Source organism: Balaenoptera physalus, assembly GCF_965194825.1.
Source record: "Balaenoptera physalus genome assembly, chromosome: 19".
NCBI classification, from domain to species: Eukaryota; Metazoa; Chordata; class Mammalia; order Artiodactyla; family Balaenopteridae; genus Balaenoptera; species Balaenoptera physalus.
Genome location: NC_138900.1, coordinates 41,421,908 through 41,441,558, shown reverse-complemented (window position 1 = coordinate 41,441,558; position 19,651 = coordinate 41,421,908). Strand labels below are relative to the sequence as shown.

General features: G+C 37.3%; 1 protein-coding gene across 12 annotated transcripts in view; it reads left to right on the top strand.

Moving 5' to 3' along the window:
- CNOT1 (CCR4-NOT transcription complex subunit 1) overlaps positions 1–19,651 on the top strand; it is a 103,573-nt gene that overhangs the window by 48,753 nt on the left and 35,169 nt on the right. For 7 of the 12 annotated variants that reach the window (XM_082439467.1, XM_082439477.1, XM_082439471.1 and 4 more), the window contains 9 exons: positions 313–483; positions 917–1,044; positions 2,921–3,161; positions 5,825–5,944; positions 6,714–6,836; positions 7,005–7,156; positions 17,198–17,348; positions 18,569–18,770; positions 19,497–19,643. In XM_082439467.1, the coding sequence (XP_082295593.1) occupies positions 313–483; positions 917–1,044; positions 2,921–3,161; positions 5,825–5,944; positions 6,714–6,836; positions 7,005–7,156; positions 17,198–17,348; positions 18,569–18,770; positions 19,497–19,643 (1,435 nt within the window). The remainder of the gene's footprint in view (positions 1–312; positions 484–916; positions 1,045–2,920; positions 3,162–5,824; positions 5,945–6,713; positions 6,837–7,004; positions 7,157–17,197; positions 17,349–18,568; positions 18,771–19,496; positions 19,644–19,651) is intronic. The other 5 variants (XM_082439478.1, XM_082439475.1, XM_082439476.1 and 2 more) reach the window with 4 other exon arrangements.

The following is a 19,651-nucleotide window of genomic DNA, read 5'->3' as shown; positions in this document are numbered from 1 at the left end:
GGTGGCTTCTCTTGTTGCGGAGCACAGGCTGTAGCCGCGCGGGCTTCAGTAGTTGCGGCACGAGGGTCCTAGAGCGCGCAGGCTTCAGCAGTTGCTGCACGTGGGCTCAGTAGTTGCGGTGCGCGGGCTTCAGTAGTTGTGGCTCGTGGGCTCAGTAATTGTGGTGTATAGGCCTAGTTGCTCCACAGCACGTGGGATCTTCCCAGACCAGAGATCGAACCTGTGTCACCTGCATCGGCAGGCGGGTTCCTAACCACTGCACCACCAGGGAAGTCCCTTTTCGTTAAACTTTGAAATGCTTTTATTTTTTAGAACCCAAGTTTGAATTTCAAGGAAGTAACTTACGAACTGGACCATCCTGGATTTCAAATTCGTGACAGTAAAGGACTTCATAATGTAGTGTATGGCATTCAGAGGGGTCTGGGTATGGAAGTGTTCCCTGTAGACCTCATATACAGACCTTGGAAACATGCAGAAGGCCAGGTAAGTGAATGATGTTTAGCTATAGAAGAGGCAAAGAATCATGGCTTATATAGTGCCATCTATCCATTGATTAAAATATTCTTTTAATGTAGAATTTGTTTTGCATTGCTCAGAAAAGCAGAGACTCTGATAAATTTTGAAGGAACATTATTATAATTTAGTACCAGTCAGACTCAGCTGAAGTGTAGCAATCAAACTGTTTTCCCAATAGTTTAATGATGTTTGTCTCCAAGGTCACCTCACCATGCACCTTTCATTTGTCTGAACTTGTCTGTGGTTTTGAAAGATCGAATAATTAAGATTGTAAAGGGAAATTTCATTCTGATGAATGAGAATTAAGATTAAGATTGAGATTAGCCTAGTGAAAATGTTTCACATTTTTATAACATTCACAGTCATTTATGGTAGTAAGGACTTTTTTCTCTTGTTCCAGCTCTCCTTCATTCAGCATTCCCTTATAAATCCAGAGATCTTCTGTTTTGCCGACTACCCATGTCATACTGTTGCCACTGATATTCTGAAAGCACCACCAGAGGATGACAATCGAGAAATTGCCACATGGTAAACACTCTTCATCTAGCTTTTCTTGAAAGGGTCACTTATACTTTTTTGAATTATAAGATTAATAGTGAGCCAACTACATAGTTAAAAGGTTTAAACGAAACAGTATTTTTAGTAAGCCTACTTACCCTAAATTTTTATATAGTAGGATGTTGGTGGATGAAAATCTATATTTAGTCTCCTTATCACTAGCTACATCTTTCCTCTTGTAATGTCTGCCATTGTGTATTTTCTGTAACAAATCAAATGTTAGAAGGAGGTTTTTACTTCTCCCTTAATGTTAAATTCCTTTCTTCTCTCTGTAGATTTGCTTGCTTGCTTTCTTTTGTAAGTGACTCAAAATGGCCAACGCATGACATCTAAAACTTTAAGCTGAATTACCTATTTTCTCTGAGTTTCAATTCAAAATTTCTGCTGGAGAATCTGACTGGCTCAGTTGGTTTCTTCTGGAACTAACTCCTCTCTGGGGATGTGAGATAAGGATGGTAAAAGTACTTCCATCACTGTTATAATACACCCACAGCTATGCATAGGGGGCATGGACTGTATTGGTCCCCAAAGACATCTACTTTATAATGTTTCTTCCATTTTTTCCAACCATACTCCCCTGGGACACATCTTATAAAACAAAGGATGATGGTAAACTTCCTGTAAAGGGCTTTGCAGGCCAGATGGTCTCTGTAGCAACTACTTAACTCTTTAATTGTAGCACAATGTAAATATGGGTGTGGCTCTGTTCCAACAAAACAGTATTTACAAAAATAGGCAGTGGGTGAGATTTGACTTGTGGATGTAGTTTGCTGATCCCTGTTCTGAAAGATTGACCGAAGCAGCGGTTTGTTCTGAAGTGTGTCCTTTCCCCAGATGCTAGCCAACATTGGATGTACGGGATTGGTTTTTTTTTTTTTCCTCCTGTTAAGTCTAATGTTTACGGCAGTATATCTTCATTTTATTTTATTTTAACAGATAAAGGCCTCTTTCCATTTTATAAAATTGAAATGTCATACACATTTAATAATTCCTTAATGTAGCTATATATTCAGGTTTCCCTAATTGTCTCAAGAATGCCTTTTAACAGTTTGTATGATTGAGAGTACAAACAAGGTCCACATAGTTTCTTTTATGCTGTAAGTCTTTCTTCCTCTTTTTTTTTTTTCTTAAATATAATTCTTGGCCATCGATTTAATGGAGAAGTAGGATCAGTTATCCTATAGTCTACCCTGTGGTGTGGGGTATCTGTTTCCTCATGGTGTTTAATTTGATCCCTATCCCCATAGTTTTCATGGACTAAAGGTAGCAAAACCTTGAGGCTTGATTGAAGTCAACCACGTTTAGCTTCTTGGGGCAAGAATAATTCATAGGGGGCATTGTGCACCTAAGTAAAAACTTGGTGTTACCAAAGTAAGTGTTTGGGCTTTTTTTTTTTTTTTTTTTTTTAATTGAAGTATAGTTGATTTACAGTGTTGTGTCAGGCTGTATTTTTATGTAGAATTTTTCTTGTGTATAATTATATCTATATTTGTGTTGGATTTTTGACTGTTTCTAAACTGCTATTATTTGTTTTTATTTTGCACTCTAATCACAAAAGTTACTGATGGTAACTCTTCGGTAAGGCGGTCCATGGTTATGCACATGATCAGTCGTGTCTGCTCTCCTTCATCATGTATTCTCTTAATTTGGACTGCCTTTGAAATTAGTTTGAAAGCATACCAGCATTATATATTTGAGATGAACAGCCCCAATTTAAATATTTTTCAAATATTAAAAGATGACAACAACTTGGTTTTGTCTTGATAGCTGGTATCACTTATTTGGAAAATGAATTTTGTGTACTTAGATTTTCATTGATAGAGTATCTTACTTCCATTCTTGTTAGGAAGAGCTTGGATTTGATTGAATCTCTGCTGAGGCTCGCAGAGGTAGGGCAATATGAGCAAGTCAAACAACTCTTCAGCTTCCCTATCAAACACTGTCCAGACATGTTGGTATTGGCCTTACTACAAATCAACACCTCCTGGCACACCTTGCGCCATGAACTCATCTCCACTCTGATGCCAATTTTCCTTGGAAACCACCCTAACTCAGCTATAATTTTGCACTATGCATGGCATGGGCAGGTAAGATATGACCATTTCTTTGTCTTAATAATTGACATTCTTTTTTTTTTAAATTTTTATTGGGATATAGTTGATTTACAATGTTGTGTTAGTTTCAGGTGTATAGCAAAGTGAATCTGTTATTACATATACATGTATTCACTCTTTTTCAGATTCATTTTCCATATAGGCCATTACAGAGTATTGAGTAGAGTTCCCTGTGCTATACAGTAGGTCCTTATTAGTTATCTGTTTTATATATAGTAGTGTGTATATGTGAATCCCAATCTTCCAGTTTATCTCCCCCCACCCCATGATGGACATTCTTTCTTTCTTTCTTTCTTTTTTTAAATTTGGCTGTGCTGGGTTTTAGTTGCGGCATGTGGGATCTTTAGTTGTGACATGCGGGGTCTTAGTTGTGGCATTGGGGGATCTAGTTCCCTGACCAGGGATCAAACCCAGGCCCCCTGCATTAGGAGCATGGAGTCCTAACCACTGGACCACCAGGGAAGTCCCGACATTTCTTTTTTTATTAATTTTTATTGGAGTATAGTTGCTTTACAATGTTGTGTTAGTTTCTCCTGTGCAGCAAAGTCAATCAGTTATATGTATACATATCGCCACTCTTTTTTATTTTTTTAAATTTATTTTAATTTTTGGCTGCGTCGGGTCTTCGTTGCTGTGCGTGGGCTTTCTCTAGATGTGGTGAGAGGTGGCAACTCTTCGTTGCGGTGCGTGGGCTTCTCATTGCTGTGGCTTCTCTTGCTGTGGAGCATGGGCTCTAGGCCTGCGGGCTTCAGTAGTTGCAGCACGTGGGCTCAGTCGTTGTGGCTCACGGGCTCCAGAGCACAGGCTCAGTAGTTGTGGTGCACGGGCTTAGTTGCTCCGCAGCATGTGGGATCTTCCTGGACCAGGGCTCGAACCCATGTCCCCTGCGTTGGCAGGCGGATTCTCAACCACTGCGCCACCAGGGAAGCCCTATCGACTCTTCTTTAGATTTACTTCCCATTTAGGTCACCACAGAGCATTGAGTAGAGTTTTTGTACAGTAGGTTCTCATTAGTTATCTGTTTTATACATAGTAGTGTATATGTGAATCCCAATCTCCCAGTTCATCCCACCCCACCCTCCCCTTACCCCCTTGGTAACTGCAAGTTTGTTTTCTACATCTGTGATTCTATTTCTGCATAATTGACATTCTTTTGATGATGTTCACCTAGAGAAATTGTCAATCTTGGAATTTTGACACTCTGAAAAAGTCACACTTCTATAAAACTTATTTTATCTTTTAGCATCATGTGGGTATTAAAGTATAAAACTTGAGAGAGCAAGGAGGCAAGACAATTAAAAAATCAGTATTATGAAAGGTCTGTATTGCTAGTGTACCAGTATCCTTTCGATAGCAGTAAAGAGCTTAATCATTTATCATAGAACCAGAAGGTTCTCATTTCACTTTTTAACAGTAAATGGAAGAAGATCATAAAACAGTTTAATTGACATAATTTTGTTTTATCCAAATCCAGCATTTAAATTTTATTTTGGTTCCTGCTGAGATTTCAAGGCCTTGTGCTCCTGCCCCGCCCTTGCCAATTTTGTAGAATGTATTTGACAAATACTCTTTTGTCCATTGATTCCTCCTCCTCCCCCCCGATAGCCTACATTTTAAATAAAGATATATGTAGAAGCTTTAAGAAAAAGCAGTCATCTTCCCCTTTATATCAAGTGCCCTTTCCCTTTTTAAGATATTCCTGCTGTAGTTTGTTATAAACAAGTGCTTTTAAAAATTCAGATAAGACTTTATAAATGAAAGACATTAGCCTTGGTTGCATGCCTTTCAGTCAGACCAACTCCATTTCTAGAGACTCAAATCGCATGATAGACAGTAATGTTTATCAAACATTTAACCAAAAGTTTGTAGCCCAGACATTCTTAGGCTTTTCTCACCACATCTGTGAGGTGGAAAGGGCAGGGTGGAAGGACTTGTATCTCCACTCCTGGTTAGATAGTGTTTCACTAGGACTTTCTGTCAGTCTAAGACAGTTACTAGAAAGTGATTTAGACAGTGATAGTAATTGCCTTGCTGTTGCTTCTGTGAGAAACATTTTCTAAATTACCATTCAACTGCACACCTTTAGATCAGTCTTCAAAGACAGGCTGTTTTCTGCTAAAAAAAGAAATTGAATAATTATAAAAAATGAGCATGATCATTTGTGAAAATAGCTAGATTTAGAATGTACAAACTCTAGTCCCAGAAATACTGATAAAATACTACCCTGTGCAGCATGAGAGATGATTGATTACCTTAAACTGTTTTGTTTTTATAGGCCAGTGATTTGTGATTTAATTTAAGGGATCATATAAACTTGATGCATCCTCATATTTTCTTCATACTTCGGCTTTGAAAATGTATAGGCAGACTTTTATAGGACAAATAAGTTTGTTGTATGTGACTATATGACCCCAGGGTTTTGGGGTAGGCTTCATTTGGGAAATATGGAAAAAACTGCTTTCCTACAAAAAAAAAGTCACTGTAATCAACGCTTGAGGCTTGAGCTTTGTTGTCTGCACTGATACACCTCAGTTTTACATAAATACAAGTAAAATCAGCATTTGCGATAGCATTTGCAACAGCCTGTCAAAATGGTCAGTGGTATTGCTATTTAACCCTCCTTTTTCTTTTCTTAGGGACAGTCTCCCTCAATCCGCCAACTTATCATGCATGCAATGGCAGAATGGTACATGCGAGGGGAGCAGTATGACCAGGCCAAATTGTCTCGAATACTTGATGTGGCCCAGGACTTGAAGGTGAGCTTGGAGGCACAGATTAACGGTTTTTATTTATTAATGATAAAAAATAACATTTTTATGTAACATAGGTGCTTTAGGAATAATTCACATGTAACTAACTCTTAGCTAGAATGGTTGAGATTTAGAATTTTTCCTTGTATATAGAAAGAGATTGGAAGAAGAGTGGTTTTAGAAATGTAAAAATGTTTTCATTTACATTTCACTGAATTTTGTTTGGTCTTCTGTGATATTTGTAAGGCTGTTTTAAAGCAAGTGATAATTGACCTCAGATGTAATCTGTGAGATACAATTTTAGAGAAACTGGTTGACTTTCAACCCTTTTGCAGATTTCATTAGCAAAAGGGGTCTTTTCATTAGGATCTTTTGACAAATAGTCTGATTCTTGATGTCTTTGATCACTGGTAATGGTGTTGTAGTTGTACTTAGGTTAGTAAGCCTGAGTTTAGATTTTTAAAAATGGGTAAGGATAATTTTTCACGCTTTTGTGTTTTGCTTTGCTTTAGGTTAAATTATTTGAAAAAACACAGGGTAAAGTTTATTTTGAAGGTAAAGTCATGTGTTTGTCTTTGAAATGTGATCTTATTTTAAGTAGGGACAAGTGTTACCATTGATTTCTACTAAGCTGTTTAAAAAATTATTACTAAGAAAATATTAGCAGTATGTTTTATTTAGACTTGTTTGTGAAAATAAAAACTGGAAACAGAAAATAAGACAGAAAAGTCACTCAGTTGCTTGACTCGTAGTTTCTAATATCCTTTTTCTTTAGGCCTTGTCAATGCTGCTAAATGGTACTCCATTTGCCTTTGTTATTGACCTTGCTGCACTTGCTTCACGTCGTGAATACCTCAAACTTGACAAGTGGCTCACAGATAAAATTCGAGAGCATGGAGTAAGGATTTGTCTGTTTATTACTGCTTTTAATTTTTGATGGTCAAGATAGCTTAAGAAAGTGGCAATGAAGATGTTATTGTATTCTGGATTTTAGTCGTAGTGCTTAGTCTTATCTGAAAGCAATTAATGATGAATTTCAAATACAGAGAGACTTTCTCTTTTCCAGGAGCCTTTTATCCAGGCTTGTATGACTTTTTTAAAGAGACGGTGTCCTTCTATTTTGGGTGGACTTGCACCAGAGAAAGATCAGCCCAAAAGTGCTCAACTTCCTCCAGAAACTCTGGCGACAATGTTGGCCTGTTTACAAGCTTGTGCAGGGTAAGAAGAGCATGCTTGAAAATGACTGTTTAATATTGGAATTGGATTGAATGGATAATTGTTGATTTGAGGAAAAGGGGTTGATCAATTAAAAGTGACAGCATCTAAGGTAATCCAGTGGTTTTTAAGTCCAAAGTACTATATATACTACATAAAATATGTATGAGATCTGTTTGAGTTAATTTTTTTGTATGTGGTGTGAGACAGGGTCCCAAATGCATAGTTTTGCATGTGAATATTCATTTGTCCTAACACCACTTGTTGAAGAGACTGGTCTGTCCCTGTGGAATTGATCTAAAAGATCAGTTACACATAATAATATGAGTTTATTTTTGGGCTCTTAGTTCTATTCCATTGATCTTGTCTATCCTTATGCCAGTACCACACTGTCTTGATTACTGTCGCTTTTTAGTAACTTTTAAAATTAGGAAGTGTGAGTTCTCCAACTTTGCTCTACTTTTTCAAGATTGTTTTGGTCATTCTGCGCCCCTTGAATTTTCATAAGAATTTTAGGGTCATCTTGTCAATTTCTGCAAATAAATTACATAGCCCAGTGAGATTTTGATAAGGATTATGTAGAATCTTTAGATCATTTGGGGGGATAGTGCCATTTTAACAATACTAAGCCTTCCAGTTCATGAATCTGAGATATTTACCCATTTCTTTAGGGCTCTGATTTCTTTCAGTGATGTTTGCACTTCTCTCGTTATGCTTATTGTTAGGTATTTTGTACAAGTCACGAACCTCCAGTCTAAAGTTGGATAGAAGTGGTGAGAGCAGACAGCCTTATCTTGTTCCTGATTTAGGAGGAAAGTATCCAGTGTTTCAGAATTAACTATGATGTTAGCTGTGGGTTTTTTATAGTTATATTTCACATTGAGGGGGGTTTCCTAGTTAGTTTGTGGGGGGGGGGGTGTGTGTGTGTATGTGTGTGATGGGTTTGGTTTGGTTTGGTTTGACTTTGGTTGCGCCTCAAGGCACACGGGATCCTAGATCCCTGACCCAGGGATGGAACCTATGCCCCCTGCAGTGGAAGTTCAGAGTCTTAACCACTGGACTGCCAGGGGAGTCCCTGTTTGGTGTTTTTTCGTTAAAGCATTTTGTCAAATGTTTCTGTCTGCGTCTATTGAGATGATCATGTGGTTTTTGTTTTTTATTCTATTGGTGTGGTATATTATGTTAATTGATTTTTTGGATGTTAAAAAACCTTGCCTTCCTGGGATAAATCTCACTTGGTCTTTGTATACACTTCCTTTTTATATGCTGCTGAATTCAGTTTGCTAGTATTTGGTGAGCATTTTTGTGTCTGTATTCCTAAGGGATATCGTTCTGTAGTTTTCTTGTGTTGTCTTTGACTGGTTTTGGTTATCAGGATAATATTGGCCTCATATAATGAGTTGAAAAGTGTCCAGTCTTCTAATTTTTGTGAGAAGGTTTGGTGTTAATTCTTTAAATGTTCCATAGAATTCAGTGAATCCCTCTGGTCTTGGGCTTTTTCTTGTGGGTAGATGTTGTTTACTAATTCAGTATCTCTACTTGTTATTGCTGTGTTGAGATTTTCTGTTTCTTCTTGAGTTAGGTTCAGTAGTTTGTGTCTTTCTAGGAATTTGTCTATTTCATCTAGCTTATCTAATTTGTTAGCATACGATTGTTTTATACCATACCCCATAATCTTTGTTGGTTCTGTAATGTTGGTAGTAATGTCCTCTCTTTCAATTTCTGGTTTTAGTAATTCAAGTCTTCCATTTAGTTTATTGCAGCTCTAAACTTTATTATTTCCTTCCTTCTGCTTATTTTGGGTTTAGTTTGAACTTTTAAAAAATTTATTAATTGGAAGGTTAGGTTTTTTTATGCTAACATCTCTGTCATGTTATATAATTATCATTTATGTTTTGTGGTGAGAACAATTAAGATCTAGGCTCTCAGCAACTTTGAAGTTTATAATAAAGTATTGTTGACTCTACACATTACTGAAAGTGGGGTACAGAAGCCTCCAGCTATATTTTTGAATTATCTATTTCTCCCTTGAATTCTCCCTTCATATGTTTTGGCACTCTGTTTTGAAGTGTGTGTATGTGTATAATTGTTATGTCTTTCTGTTGGATTGGCCTTTTTATTATTGTAAAGTATCTTTGTCTATTAATTTTTTTCTTAAAGGCTGTCTTGTCTGAAATTAGTATAGTCATTGTAGTTCTCTTTTGGTTAAGGTTTACAAGGCATACCTTTTTTCATTTTTTACTTTCAAGTTATATGTGTTCTTTAAAAATCTAAAGTGTGTCTCCTTTAGACAGCATATAATTGGATTATTTTTTTTTAATCCATTTTGACCATTTCTGCCTTTTAATTAATTTATTTACATTTGACATAATTACTGCTAAGGTAGGATTTATCCATGCTCTTTTGCTGAGTTTTTCTATATGTCGTATGTCTGTTTTGCACCTCCATTCCTCCATTACTGCCTCCTTTAGTGTTTTTTTGGTTTTGTTTTGTCTTTCATTTATTTGTTTATTTATTTGTTTATTTATTTATTTATTTATGGCTGCGTTGGATCTTCATTGCTGCGTGAGGGCTTTCTCTAGTTGTGGCGAGCGGGGGCTACTCTTCGTTGTGGTACGCGGGCTTCTCATTGCGGTGGCTTCTCTTGTTGTGGAGCATGGGCTCTAGGCGCACGGACTTCAGTAGTTGTGGCGCACGGGCTTCGGTAGTTGTGGCCTGCGGGCTCAGTAGTTGTGGCTCGCGGGCTCTAGAGGGCAGGCTCAGTAGTTGTGGGGCCTAGTTGTTCTGCAGCATGTGTGATCTTCCCGGACCAGGGCTCGAACCCATGTCCCCTGCATTGGCAGGAGGATTCTTAACCGCTGGACCACCAGGGAAGTCCCCTCCTTTAGTATTAAACAGATACTTTCTAGTGTATCATCTTAATTTCCTTGCTGTTAACTTTGACATGTTTTTGAGTTTTTTTTTCCTTTGGGTATTAAAATTAACATTTTTTAACTCAAAAAAATGTAGTTCCAGTTAACACCAACTGAATTTCAGTAAGATGCAAAAATTTCCTCTAAACAGTTCTGTTCCTTTCCTCCTTCAAAGTGCTGCTATTGTCAAATAATATCTTTATACGTTGTGTGCCCATCAAAAGATTTGATGTTATAGTTTAATGTAATAATTGTCCTTTAAGCCAAGTAGGAGATAAAAAGATTATAAGCAAAAAATACAATCATAATGTGTTTTATATTTACCTATGTCCCTTTACGGGTGCTGTGTTTTTTCATACAGATTCAGGTTACTGTATAGTGTCTTCATTTCAGCCCAAAGGGTGTCTATTATTTCTTTCCTTTTTTTTTTTTTTTAAGTATTTATTTATTTATTTATTTATTTATTTGGTTGTGCTGGGTCTTAGTTGCGGCTCGTGGGCTCCTTAGTTGCGGCATGCAAACTCCTAGTTGCGGCACGCATGTGGGATCTAGTTCCCTGACCAGGGATCGAACCCAGGCCCCCTGCATTGGGAGCGTGGCGGAGTCTTACCACTGTGCCACCAGGAAAGTCCCTCTGTTATTTCCTATTAGGGCAGGTCTGTTAGCAATGAATTACCTCAGCTTTTGTTTATCTGAGAATATCTTAATTTTTCCTTTATATTTGAAGGATAGTTTTGTCAAATAAAGGATTTCTGATTGACATTACTTTTTCTTCAACACTTTGAATATGCCATCCCACTGCTTTCTGGCTTCCATAGCTATTAATTTTTTTCAAGGCTCCCTTGTATATGATAAGTTGCCCCTCTTGCTGCTGCTAAGATCTTTTTCTTTCAACAGCTTGATTATGTTGTTTCTAGGCATGGATTTCTTTGAGCTTATATTACTTGGAATTCGTTGAGCTTCTTGGATGTGTAAATTAATAATTTTCATCAAATTCGGAAAGTTTTCAGCCATTTTATCAACAAATACTCTTTCTACCCCTTTCTATCTCCTCTGTTGGTACCCTTGGTAGTGTTGTGCATGTCTCAGTCTGTGTTTATTTTTTTTCCCTTTCAGTTTTTCAATCTTTATTGGACTATCTTCAAGTTCTTGGATGCTTTTTACCTGCTTGAATCTGCGGTTGGGAACCCGTAGTGAAGTTCTCATTTCAGTTATTTTACTTTTTTCTTTTTAAATTTGTATTGATACACTCTGTTTTATGAGATCTTTTTCAAACTTCCTGTAGTTCTTTTGTTGTTGTTGTTGTTAATTGTTTATTTATCAAGAGAAGCTATTCCTTAGCCCAGATATTAGTAGTTCATAGTTTCATAGTTCAGGAACACAGGTAAGTGACAAACTTCCATGGAACTCAACCCAAAGAAATTCTTTATATTCCAAAATCACTTCACACTCTGAAAGATACCAGCCTTCCTCATCTCCTCAAAATCTTTTATGGAACCATAATTTCTGTAGAAGTGTGCATAGGCCTTCTTTCTCGGTTCAGCCACAGCAAACTTATAGAAAGCTGCAATTCCCAAGGAGATAATGAATGCTCCAGCAATATGAAATCACGGACGCGTGGCCAGAAGGCCACGTGTCTGAGGTTTTGTCAAAGAACTGGAAGCCATGGTAGTTTTTCTCCTTGACAGCTCAACAGCGATGTCCTTCCAGACAGGTGGAGAAATGGCTCTGTAGTTCTTTTGACTTTTTTTCCCTTTGAATATAGTTAAAATAGCTGATTTAAAGTCTTTGTCTGGTTAAGTCCAACATCTGTTCTTCCTGAGGGACAGTTTCTCTTGATAGCATTTTTTTCCCTATGCACAGGCCATGCCTTCTTTGTGTGTGTGTGTGCGCGTACGCGTGTGTGCGTGTGTTGCATGTCTTATAATTTGTGGTTGAAAACTGGAAAGTTTAAGTAATGTGGCAATTCTTGAAATCAGATTTTACCCCCACACAAGCATTTTTTGTTTTGTTATTGCTCTTTTCTGAACGAATTCAGTAATGTCTGTATTCTTTGTCATCTTTGGTCACTGAAATCTCTGTTTGGGTAAGCCTTGTGTTCAGCTAAGATTGGAGGTTTTCTTAAACTCTGGAATCAATAAGCTATCCTTTACCCTGTGATTCTGTGTGCATGTTTAGGCACATCTTTAGCACTAAGCCAGTCTCTTGATAACTCCACTTTAGTATTCACTTGCTTCTTAGGCAGAGCCTGAAGGTTGGCTTGAGGTGAGAACTTGCACCTTCTCAGGTATTTCACGGGAATGGCACAGCCTTAGATGTTAGCACAGCTCTACACATACCTCAGGCCTTCTTGATTCCTGGTAAAATGTGGGGGGTTTTCAAAGCTCCACCCATGGGAATCTCATTTCCTAAGTTTCCCTTTTAAACTTTTTGGTTAGCCTGTTGTTTGCCCAAACTGTTACCTTCTACCTCAGGTAGCCAGGAAGTTAAAACAATTACCTTTAAAATGTTTTCTGCAAATACTGCATGGGGAAAAGGCTGTTTGCCCTGGGTCAATTCTTAGGTCCAATAAAGACAACCTGGCCATTGTGGTCTCACAGGGAATCCTCAGAGAGGTGAAATAATGACATTTCTCCGAGAATGAAGCTTTGAAGATGTTTCAGCCCAGTTCTGAGCCCTCTCATCTGGTGGCTCTCAGGCTGCTGGTTTTCACTGTGATTGTGTGTTTTCAGTCCTGAGGGGAGCATAGGAGGAGGGCAAATTAGGATGCCGTAAAGCTTGCTGTTGTTACAAAGATCTAATCATCTTTCCGGAGTAAAAATTCCCTTTTTTGTTTTTTTTGGTTTTCTTTTTGGCCACATCTGTGCGACTTGTGGAATCTTACTTCCCTGACCAGGGATTGAACCTGGGCCCCGTCAGTGAAAGCTGCAAGTCCTAACCACTGGACTGCCAGGCAGTTCCCTCCCTTGAGTGTTGTAAAGCCTTTTGGTTAATTTCTAGAGTTCTGAAAAAGTTGATTTCTACAATTTTTTTTTTTGCTAGTTGCTTTTATGGAGGAGAGAATATTTGGAGGTCTTTTACTCCACCATCCTCATTTATGTCCTGTCCTGTGTATTTTTTTTTGTAAGTTCTGAAGCATAATAAAATGAATACCTGTGATTCTTCTTGCAACTTAAATGACAACATGACCAGTACTTCTGAAGTTACCTTTGTCTTCCAATGATGTTTCCTTAACTCTCCCACATAGAGCTTGAATTTTATTTTGCCCTAATCCTTGCTTTAAAAAATATTTCCCCATGTATATCTCTAAACCAGTGGTTCTCAACCAGGGATGATTTTGCTTCCTTGAAGTCATTTGACATTGTTTTTGATTTTCATAATTGGAGAAAAGTGTGCTACTGGTATATAGTGAGTAAAGCCCAGGGATGCTGTTAAATATCTTACAAGACATGGGAGAGCCTCCCACAATGAAGAATTATACAGTCCAGAGTGCTAATAGTGCAACAGTTGAGAAACCCTGTTATATAAGTTCTAAGTGTTCTAAAATTTTAAGTTTTAAAGTTTGGCCCCTCGCATTTATACATTTTAATCCATCTGGAATTGAATATTCTCTTGGAAATTTAAGTGCATATTAAAATTGGAAAAAATATATTGGATTTATGTATAGGGAGATAGTTTACCTAACTCCCAGTTTCAATTTCTTTTGTTGATTTATTAGAAATTCCCGTCTTGAAGTAATGAAATAATGCATGTAAAGTATTCAGAGTCTATACCGTTAAGAGTAAATAAATGCCAAAGAAGGAAAGTTCTTCCAGTAATAAATATAGAAGTAATTGCATTGGAGTTAAAACTTAAGTGGATGCTAAAAGTAATGAGTGAATATTTGAGGAAAAGGATAATTACATAATTTCATGGTATTTCCCCACAAATCACTTAATAATCACAAAGAGGAAAGGTAGTAACTTTACGGTAGAGAAATCTGGCATATACCACATTAAGTTATTGGTCAGGAGATCACCAGCTCGTTTCTACACGATGTGCCTCATGATAAAATGCATTGAGAAGAATGTTGTGTAAGTTACATGGTAGTCCTGCCATCAGTGCATCTGAAGTACAAAGTAGCAGACAAACACAAATCAAGGGACATTGTATTAAAAAACTGACTTGGTTTTCAAATCAAGTTTAAGAAAGAGAAGTAAAAGTTGATGAATTCTTCCAGTTAAAGAGGGACTTCCCTTCCAATGCAGGGGATGTGGGTTTGATCCCTGGTCGGGGAACTAAGATCCCACAGTGCCGGAGGGCAACTACAGAGCCCACGTGCTGTGGATCCCATGCACCACAACTCCAGAGCCGACGTGCTCTGGAGGCTGTGCACCACAGCGAAAGATCCTGCGTGCAGCAACTAAAACCCTACGCAGCCAAAAATAAATAAATAAAATAAAATGGTTTCTGTTAAAAAAAAAATAAGCTAAAGAGACGTGACAGCTCAATGCAATGGATCGGATTCTGATCCAAGGGGAAAATAGCATTGAGGACATTATGGGAACAACTGATGTAATTTGAACCTTGGCCTGTCCTTGTTAAACTTGTGTTAAACTTCCGGATCATTATTTTACAAGGTTATGTAAGAAAATGTCCTTGTTCTTAGAAAACAGGTAGTAAACTATTTAGGGATAAAAGATACATGATGTATCTAACCTAAAAATGTTTGGGAGAGTAGTATAGAAAGAATGGTTAAATAAATAGGGCAAAATGTAACTAATTGGTGAGTGAAGCATTTATGGGAGTTCCTTGTAGTAGTGTAGCGTCTTTTAAGTTTGGAATTGTCAGTTATGACAAGTTCTTCTGAAATAGTAAGAATAATATTTAAATTAACCATATTTTATCAATCCTAGGACACCCAGTTTTTAATATTTTAACATCTCTGAAATGATGATGCATCTCATTGGTGACCTCTTACAGTTAGAATTAACCCAGTTATTTTCTTTTTGTGTAATGTGTAAAATAATGGTGTGGCTTACAATTGAAGGCATTTTGTATTTAATACAATATGATAATTACTATCTATTACTAGTAGCCATTAACATGGCATAGGTGTCTTTGGAATGGTTTCTTTTTTAATTTAAAGGGTTTTTTTGGTTTGTTTTCATAGATACGGTTCCATACTTAAAAATTCTAAAACAGTATATTCAGTGAAATTTTCCTTGAACTGTTACCCCCACCTTGTTCTTTTCTTCGCTTGTAGTTAACCATTTTTGTTTGTTTTGTGGGTTATCTCTGTGTTAGGAAAGTATATATTTTCCTCTTTCCGGTAGAAAAGGTAGTATATTATATACTTATTGCACTATACTTCTTTCATTTGATCGTATATCCCAGAGTCCATGCCATAAAATTATAGTTTCCTTATTCCTAGCAATTACTCTGTAGTACTCCACTGAATAGATGTTTTGTGCCTTAGTAAAATCAGTACCCATTGGTAGATATTCTGTTTATTCCACTCTGTGTCACAAATAATGTTGCAACGAATAGCATTTTGCATCCATCATCTTTGCCAGTGTATATTGGGGGCCACCAGAAGTGGAATTGTTAGGTTAAAGGGAAATGCATGTGTAATTTTGTTAGGTGCAAAATTTTTCTCCATAGCAAGTTCTCCTTTTAGTATAACCAGAAGCAGTTGGTCTATTTCCCCACTGCCTTGTAGCTAATCTGAAAGATGAAATATGCTATCTCCATGAGGTTTTTTTTTTTTTTTTTAATAAATTTATTTATTTATTTATTCATTTCTGGCTGTGTTGGGTCTTTGCCTCTGTGCGAGGGCTCTCTCCAGTTCCGGCAAGCGGGGGCCACTCTTCATCGCGGTGCACGGGCCTCTCACTATCGCGGCCTCTCCCGTTGCGGAGCACAGGCTCCAGACGCGCAGGCTCAGCAGCCGTGGCCCACGGGCCCAGCCGCTCCGCGGCATGCGGGATCCTCCCAGACCAGGGCTCGAGCCCGTGTCCCCTGCACTGGCAGGCAGACTCTCAACCACTGCGCCACCAGGGAAGCCCCTCCATGAAGTTTTTTTAACATGAAGTTTTAATTGCAGGGGAGGTGGGTATTTTTAACCCAGATACATAGAGGCTAGAGACAGCTACTCATGTTCTTCTATTTGAAATACCTTTTGGAAATTAATGGTTTTACTACTTACTACTAAGTTAAATAAGTAGACCCACACCTTTAGGAGTTGACATCTCTCTTTTCTTTTCCATGATCTGTAATATTTTTCTCCCTTGCTTCAGTGGATGAAAAAATAACTCATTGTTCATTGTCATTTGTAGTCCATATTTTTTATTTTTATTGAATATCCTTGATTTACAATATTATATGTCACAGGTGTACTAATTCACAATTTTTTAAGGTTATACTTCATTTATGGTTATTATAAAATACTGACAGTATTTCTTGTATTATGCAATATAACCTTGTAGCTTATTTTATACATAATAGTTTGTACTTCTTGATCCCCTGCCCCTACATTGCCCCCTCCCTCTAGTCCATATTTGAACCACTCATTTTTTTCATGTTGGCAAAAATTAAAAAATTGTAGATTTTGATGTAGTGCTGTTTTTGTTGGCCACACCGCACAGCATGAGGGATCTTAGTTCTCCGACCAAGGATCGAACCCGTGCATCCTATTTGACATTTTAGAAGTCAGTCAATTCTGTATGTGCTTGCCAAATATAGTTACTGACTATGTGTATGGCATTTTTATCTATACTTAAATAAAAGTCTTATTTTTGACTATGAGAACCTAGTCTAAAAATTGCTTACCTGTTTACTTTGATATGTGCAGATTTGGGCATAATTTTTGATGAAGTAGTTGAGGATATGGAATGTTTCTTACAGAGTAGTATTTCAAAATACATAGGCAACACTATACACAAGGCTTAATTTCAGAGGTGTAAAAAATATTTTCAAGAGAAAGCCAGTGCTCAGAAAATCCTGGTGATTAATGACAGGTGCAAAAACATGGGATATGGTGGAAATTTGGCCATAGGTTCCAGCCAGTTTTCTTTATTAGAAACCCAGATTTGTTTATTTAGGTGTTCTAAGGAATAATAAGTGACGTTTTTCACTTTCCATTTCTCTTAAGGAGTGTTTCTCAGGAATTATCAGAAACCATCCTCACCATGGTTGCCAACTGCAGTAATGTTATGAACAAGGCCAGACAGCCACCACCTGGAGTTATGCCAAAAGGACGCCCTCCTAGTGCTAGCAGCTTAGATGCCATTTCTCCTGTTCAGGTAAATGAACATTACACTTGGTACATCTCCATTTGTTCATAGACTTGGAATAGAATAAACGTCTACATCATCATTAATAATCTACTCAAAGGAAATTTTTGTCTGAATTTATTACATTTTAGATAACTGCATGTCTAGTATCCACTTAAAGGAGATCCGTAAATAGGCATTGTGGTTGAGAACAGATTTTAATCATTAAGTCAAAAGAACATGACTATGAGAGGAAAGATACAAAACAACTTATTTAGGGCTTCTTTTTAAAATAAGAATAACTTAGACTTGAGAAATAAGCACTGCCTTTGAACCTGATGTGTCTTGTTTGTAGCTTCACGGGCCAAGCAACAGTGCTAGAGCATAAGGACTTGTTATAACTGGGGCTCTTCAGCTCTCAACTGAACTGCTCTTTTAAAAACAAGGTACATTTAAGTTACTCCCTGACACCAACCACCCCCTTCTCTCTGGGAGCAACATATTCCGCTTCTATTTTCAGCTGCATTGAATGGCAGATTGGGGTTTATTTTAAGAAAAGAAAGAGCATTTAGTGATTCTTCAGTGACCACTTTATAAAAGGCATTTTGTGTATTATTTTCTGTAGTCACAAAGGTCTGAAATAATGCCACAAACTAAGAAGCTTAGAAGTGCAGTTATTAGATAGTTTATAAAATCTTTTGGTGAATAGTATACCTTGTTTTTTGTTTCTGTTTTTGTTTTGGGGTTTTTTTTGTTTTGATTTTTTTTATTTTTTAAATCAGAGCTGATCTCCTCCAACCCCAAGATTCTTAAATTTTGACTAGATATATTTGTTTTGACTAGATTTCTAATTTCTAATGCTTTTATTGTGTTGAAAGTTAAATAACTTGCATTGAGAGATTTGTTTGTTTTAAAGGGGCTTACTGGAAATTTTAAGGACTGCTGTTTAGTAGTACAGCTTCAGAGAAATTCATCTGAAATGTTATTCTTGAAGTTTTATAGCCCTCATATTGTGGCTCTGGTTCTTTGGCAGGGGCTAACTCTTTAAACCTAATCCATCTATGATATAATAAGAAAATGACTGGTACTCTTGATTTGGGGATTTAAGCATCATCAAGATTGTGTGTGGTTTTGCAGTTTACTTTATATAAAGCATTTGAAGAGCTGTTGCTAAAGATTGCTTTACCTGTGTCGTTTGTCTGCCTTTTCTTGAAGTATGTTTAATACGTTTTTATAATGTTTTTCTTTAGATTGATCCTCTTGCTGGAATGGCATCTCTTAGTATAGGTGGTTCAGCTGCCCCTCACACCCAGAGTATGCAGGGCTTTCCTCCAAATTTGGGTTCTGCATTCAGTACCCCACAGTCACCAGCAAAAGCATTTCCACCCCTTTCAACCCCAAATCAGACAACTGCATTCAGTGGTATTGGAGGACTTTCATCACAGCTCCCAGGTAAGGGGGTTGGTGGGTAGGGGTGCAGATTATTTGTAAGCCTCATCGTGCCTTAGTGTATATAAGGTGTTTTGGAGTCACTATGATAAAGGAAAGCTGCTTGAACTAAATCGTGAAAAATTGCTTTCATATCCAGAGTTGGGAAGAGAAAAACATTACATTAATTTAGTCAAATTGCAATGAGGATATTTGTACTTGTAAAGTTAGTTGAATTATTCAGTAAGGATTCTATTACCAGATGATAGTATAAATATTAAAAGTGTGTTAACCACATTCTGAAGAACTTAGGCTTAGATCAAAACTCATAGCTTTATGAATTACTCAAGGTTGGTATAATAAAGGTAGAATATTTCACACATCAGATTCAGGTATATGTTCTGCATTTTTGCACCTACCTTGAAAATGATAGTAAATCCCTAAAACTTTTTCACATATTTTGGCTTTTAACTTAATGTTGAAGTAAAGGTTACATTTTTCCCCCCCTAGTAACCACATGTTTCTCCTAAGCTATCTGAACCTTTTATTGCCAGAGTATAAGTTTAGAGTACTAAAACCTAAGGAGTGAAATGTTGTAATAACTCTGTAACCTAGTTACCACCACTCTGTTAACAAAAGACCCTAATTTTTTAATTAATGTAAGTTTTTAATTAAAAACATATCTTTGATGTGAATAAAGTCAAGAATATGAGTAACGATAAGACTTCTGGCTGCCTTCGTTCTTTCTAGTAGGTGGTCTTGGCACAGGCAGCCTGACTGGTATAGGAACTGGGGCTCTTGGACTCCCTGCAGTGAATAACGATCCTTTTGTGCAGAGGAAACTGGGCACCTCTGGACTGAACCAGCCTACATTCCAGCAGAGTAAGATGAAACCTTGTAAGTGG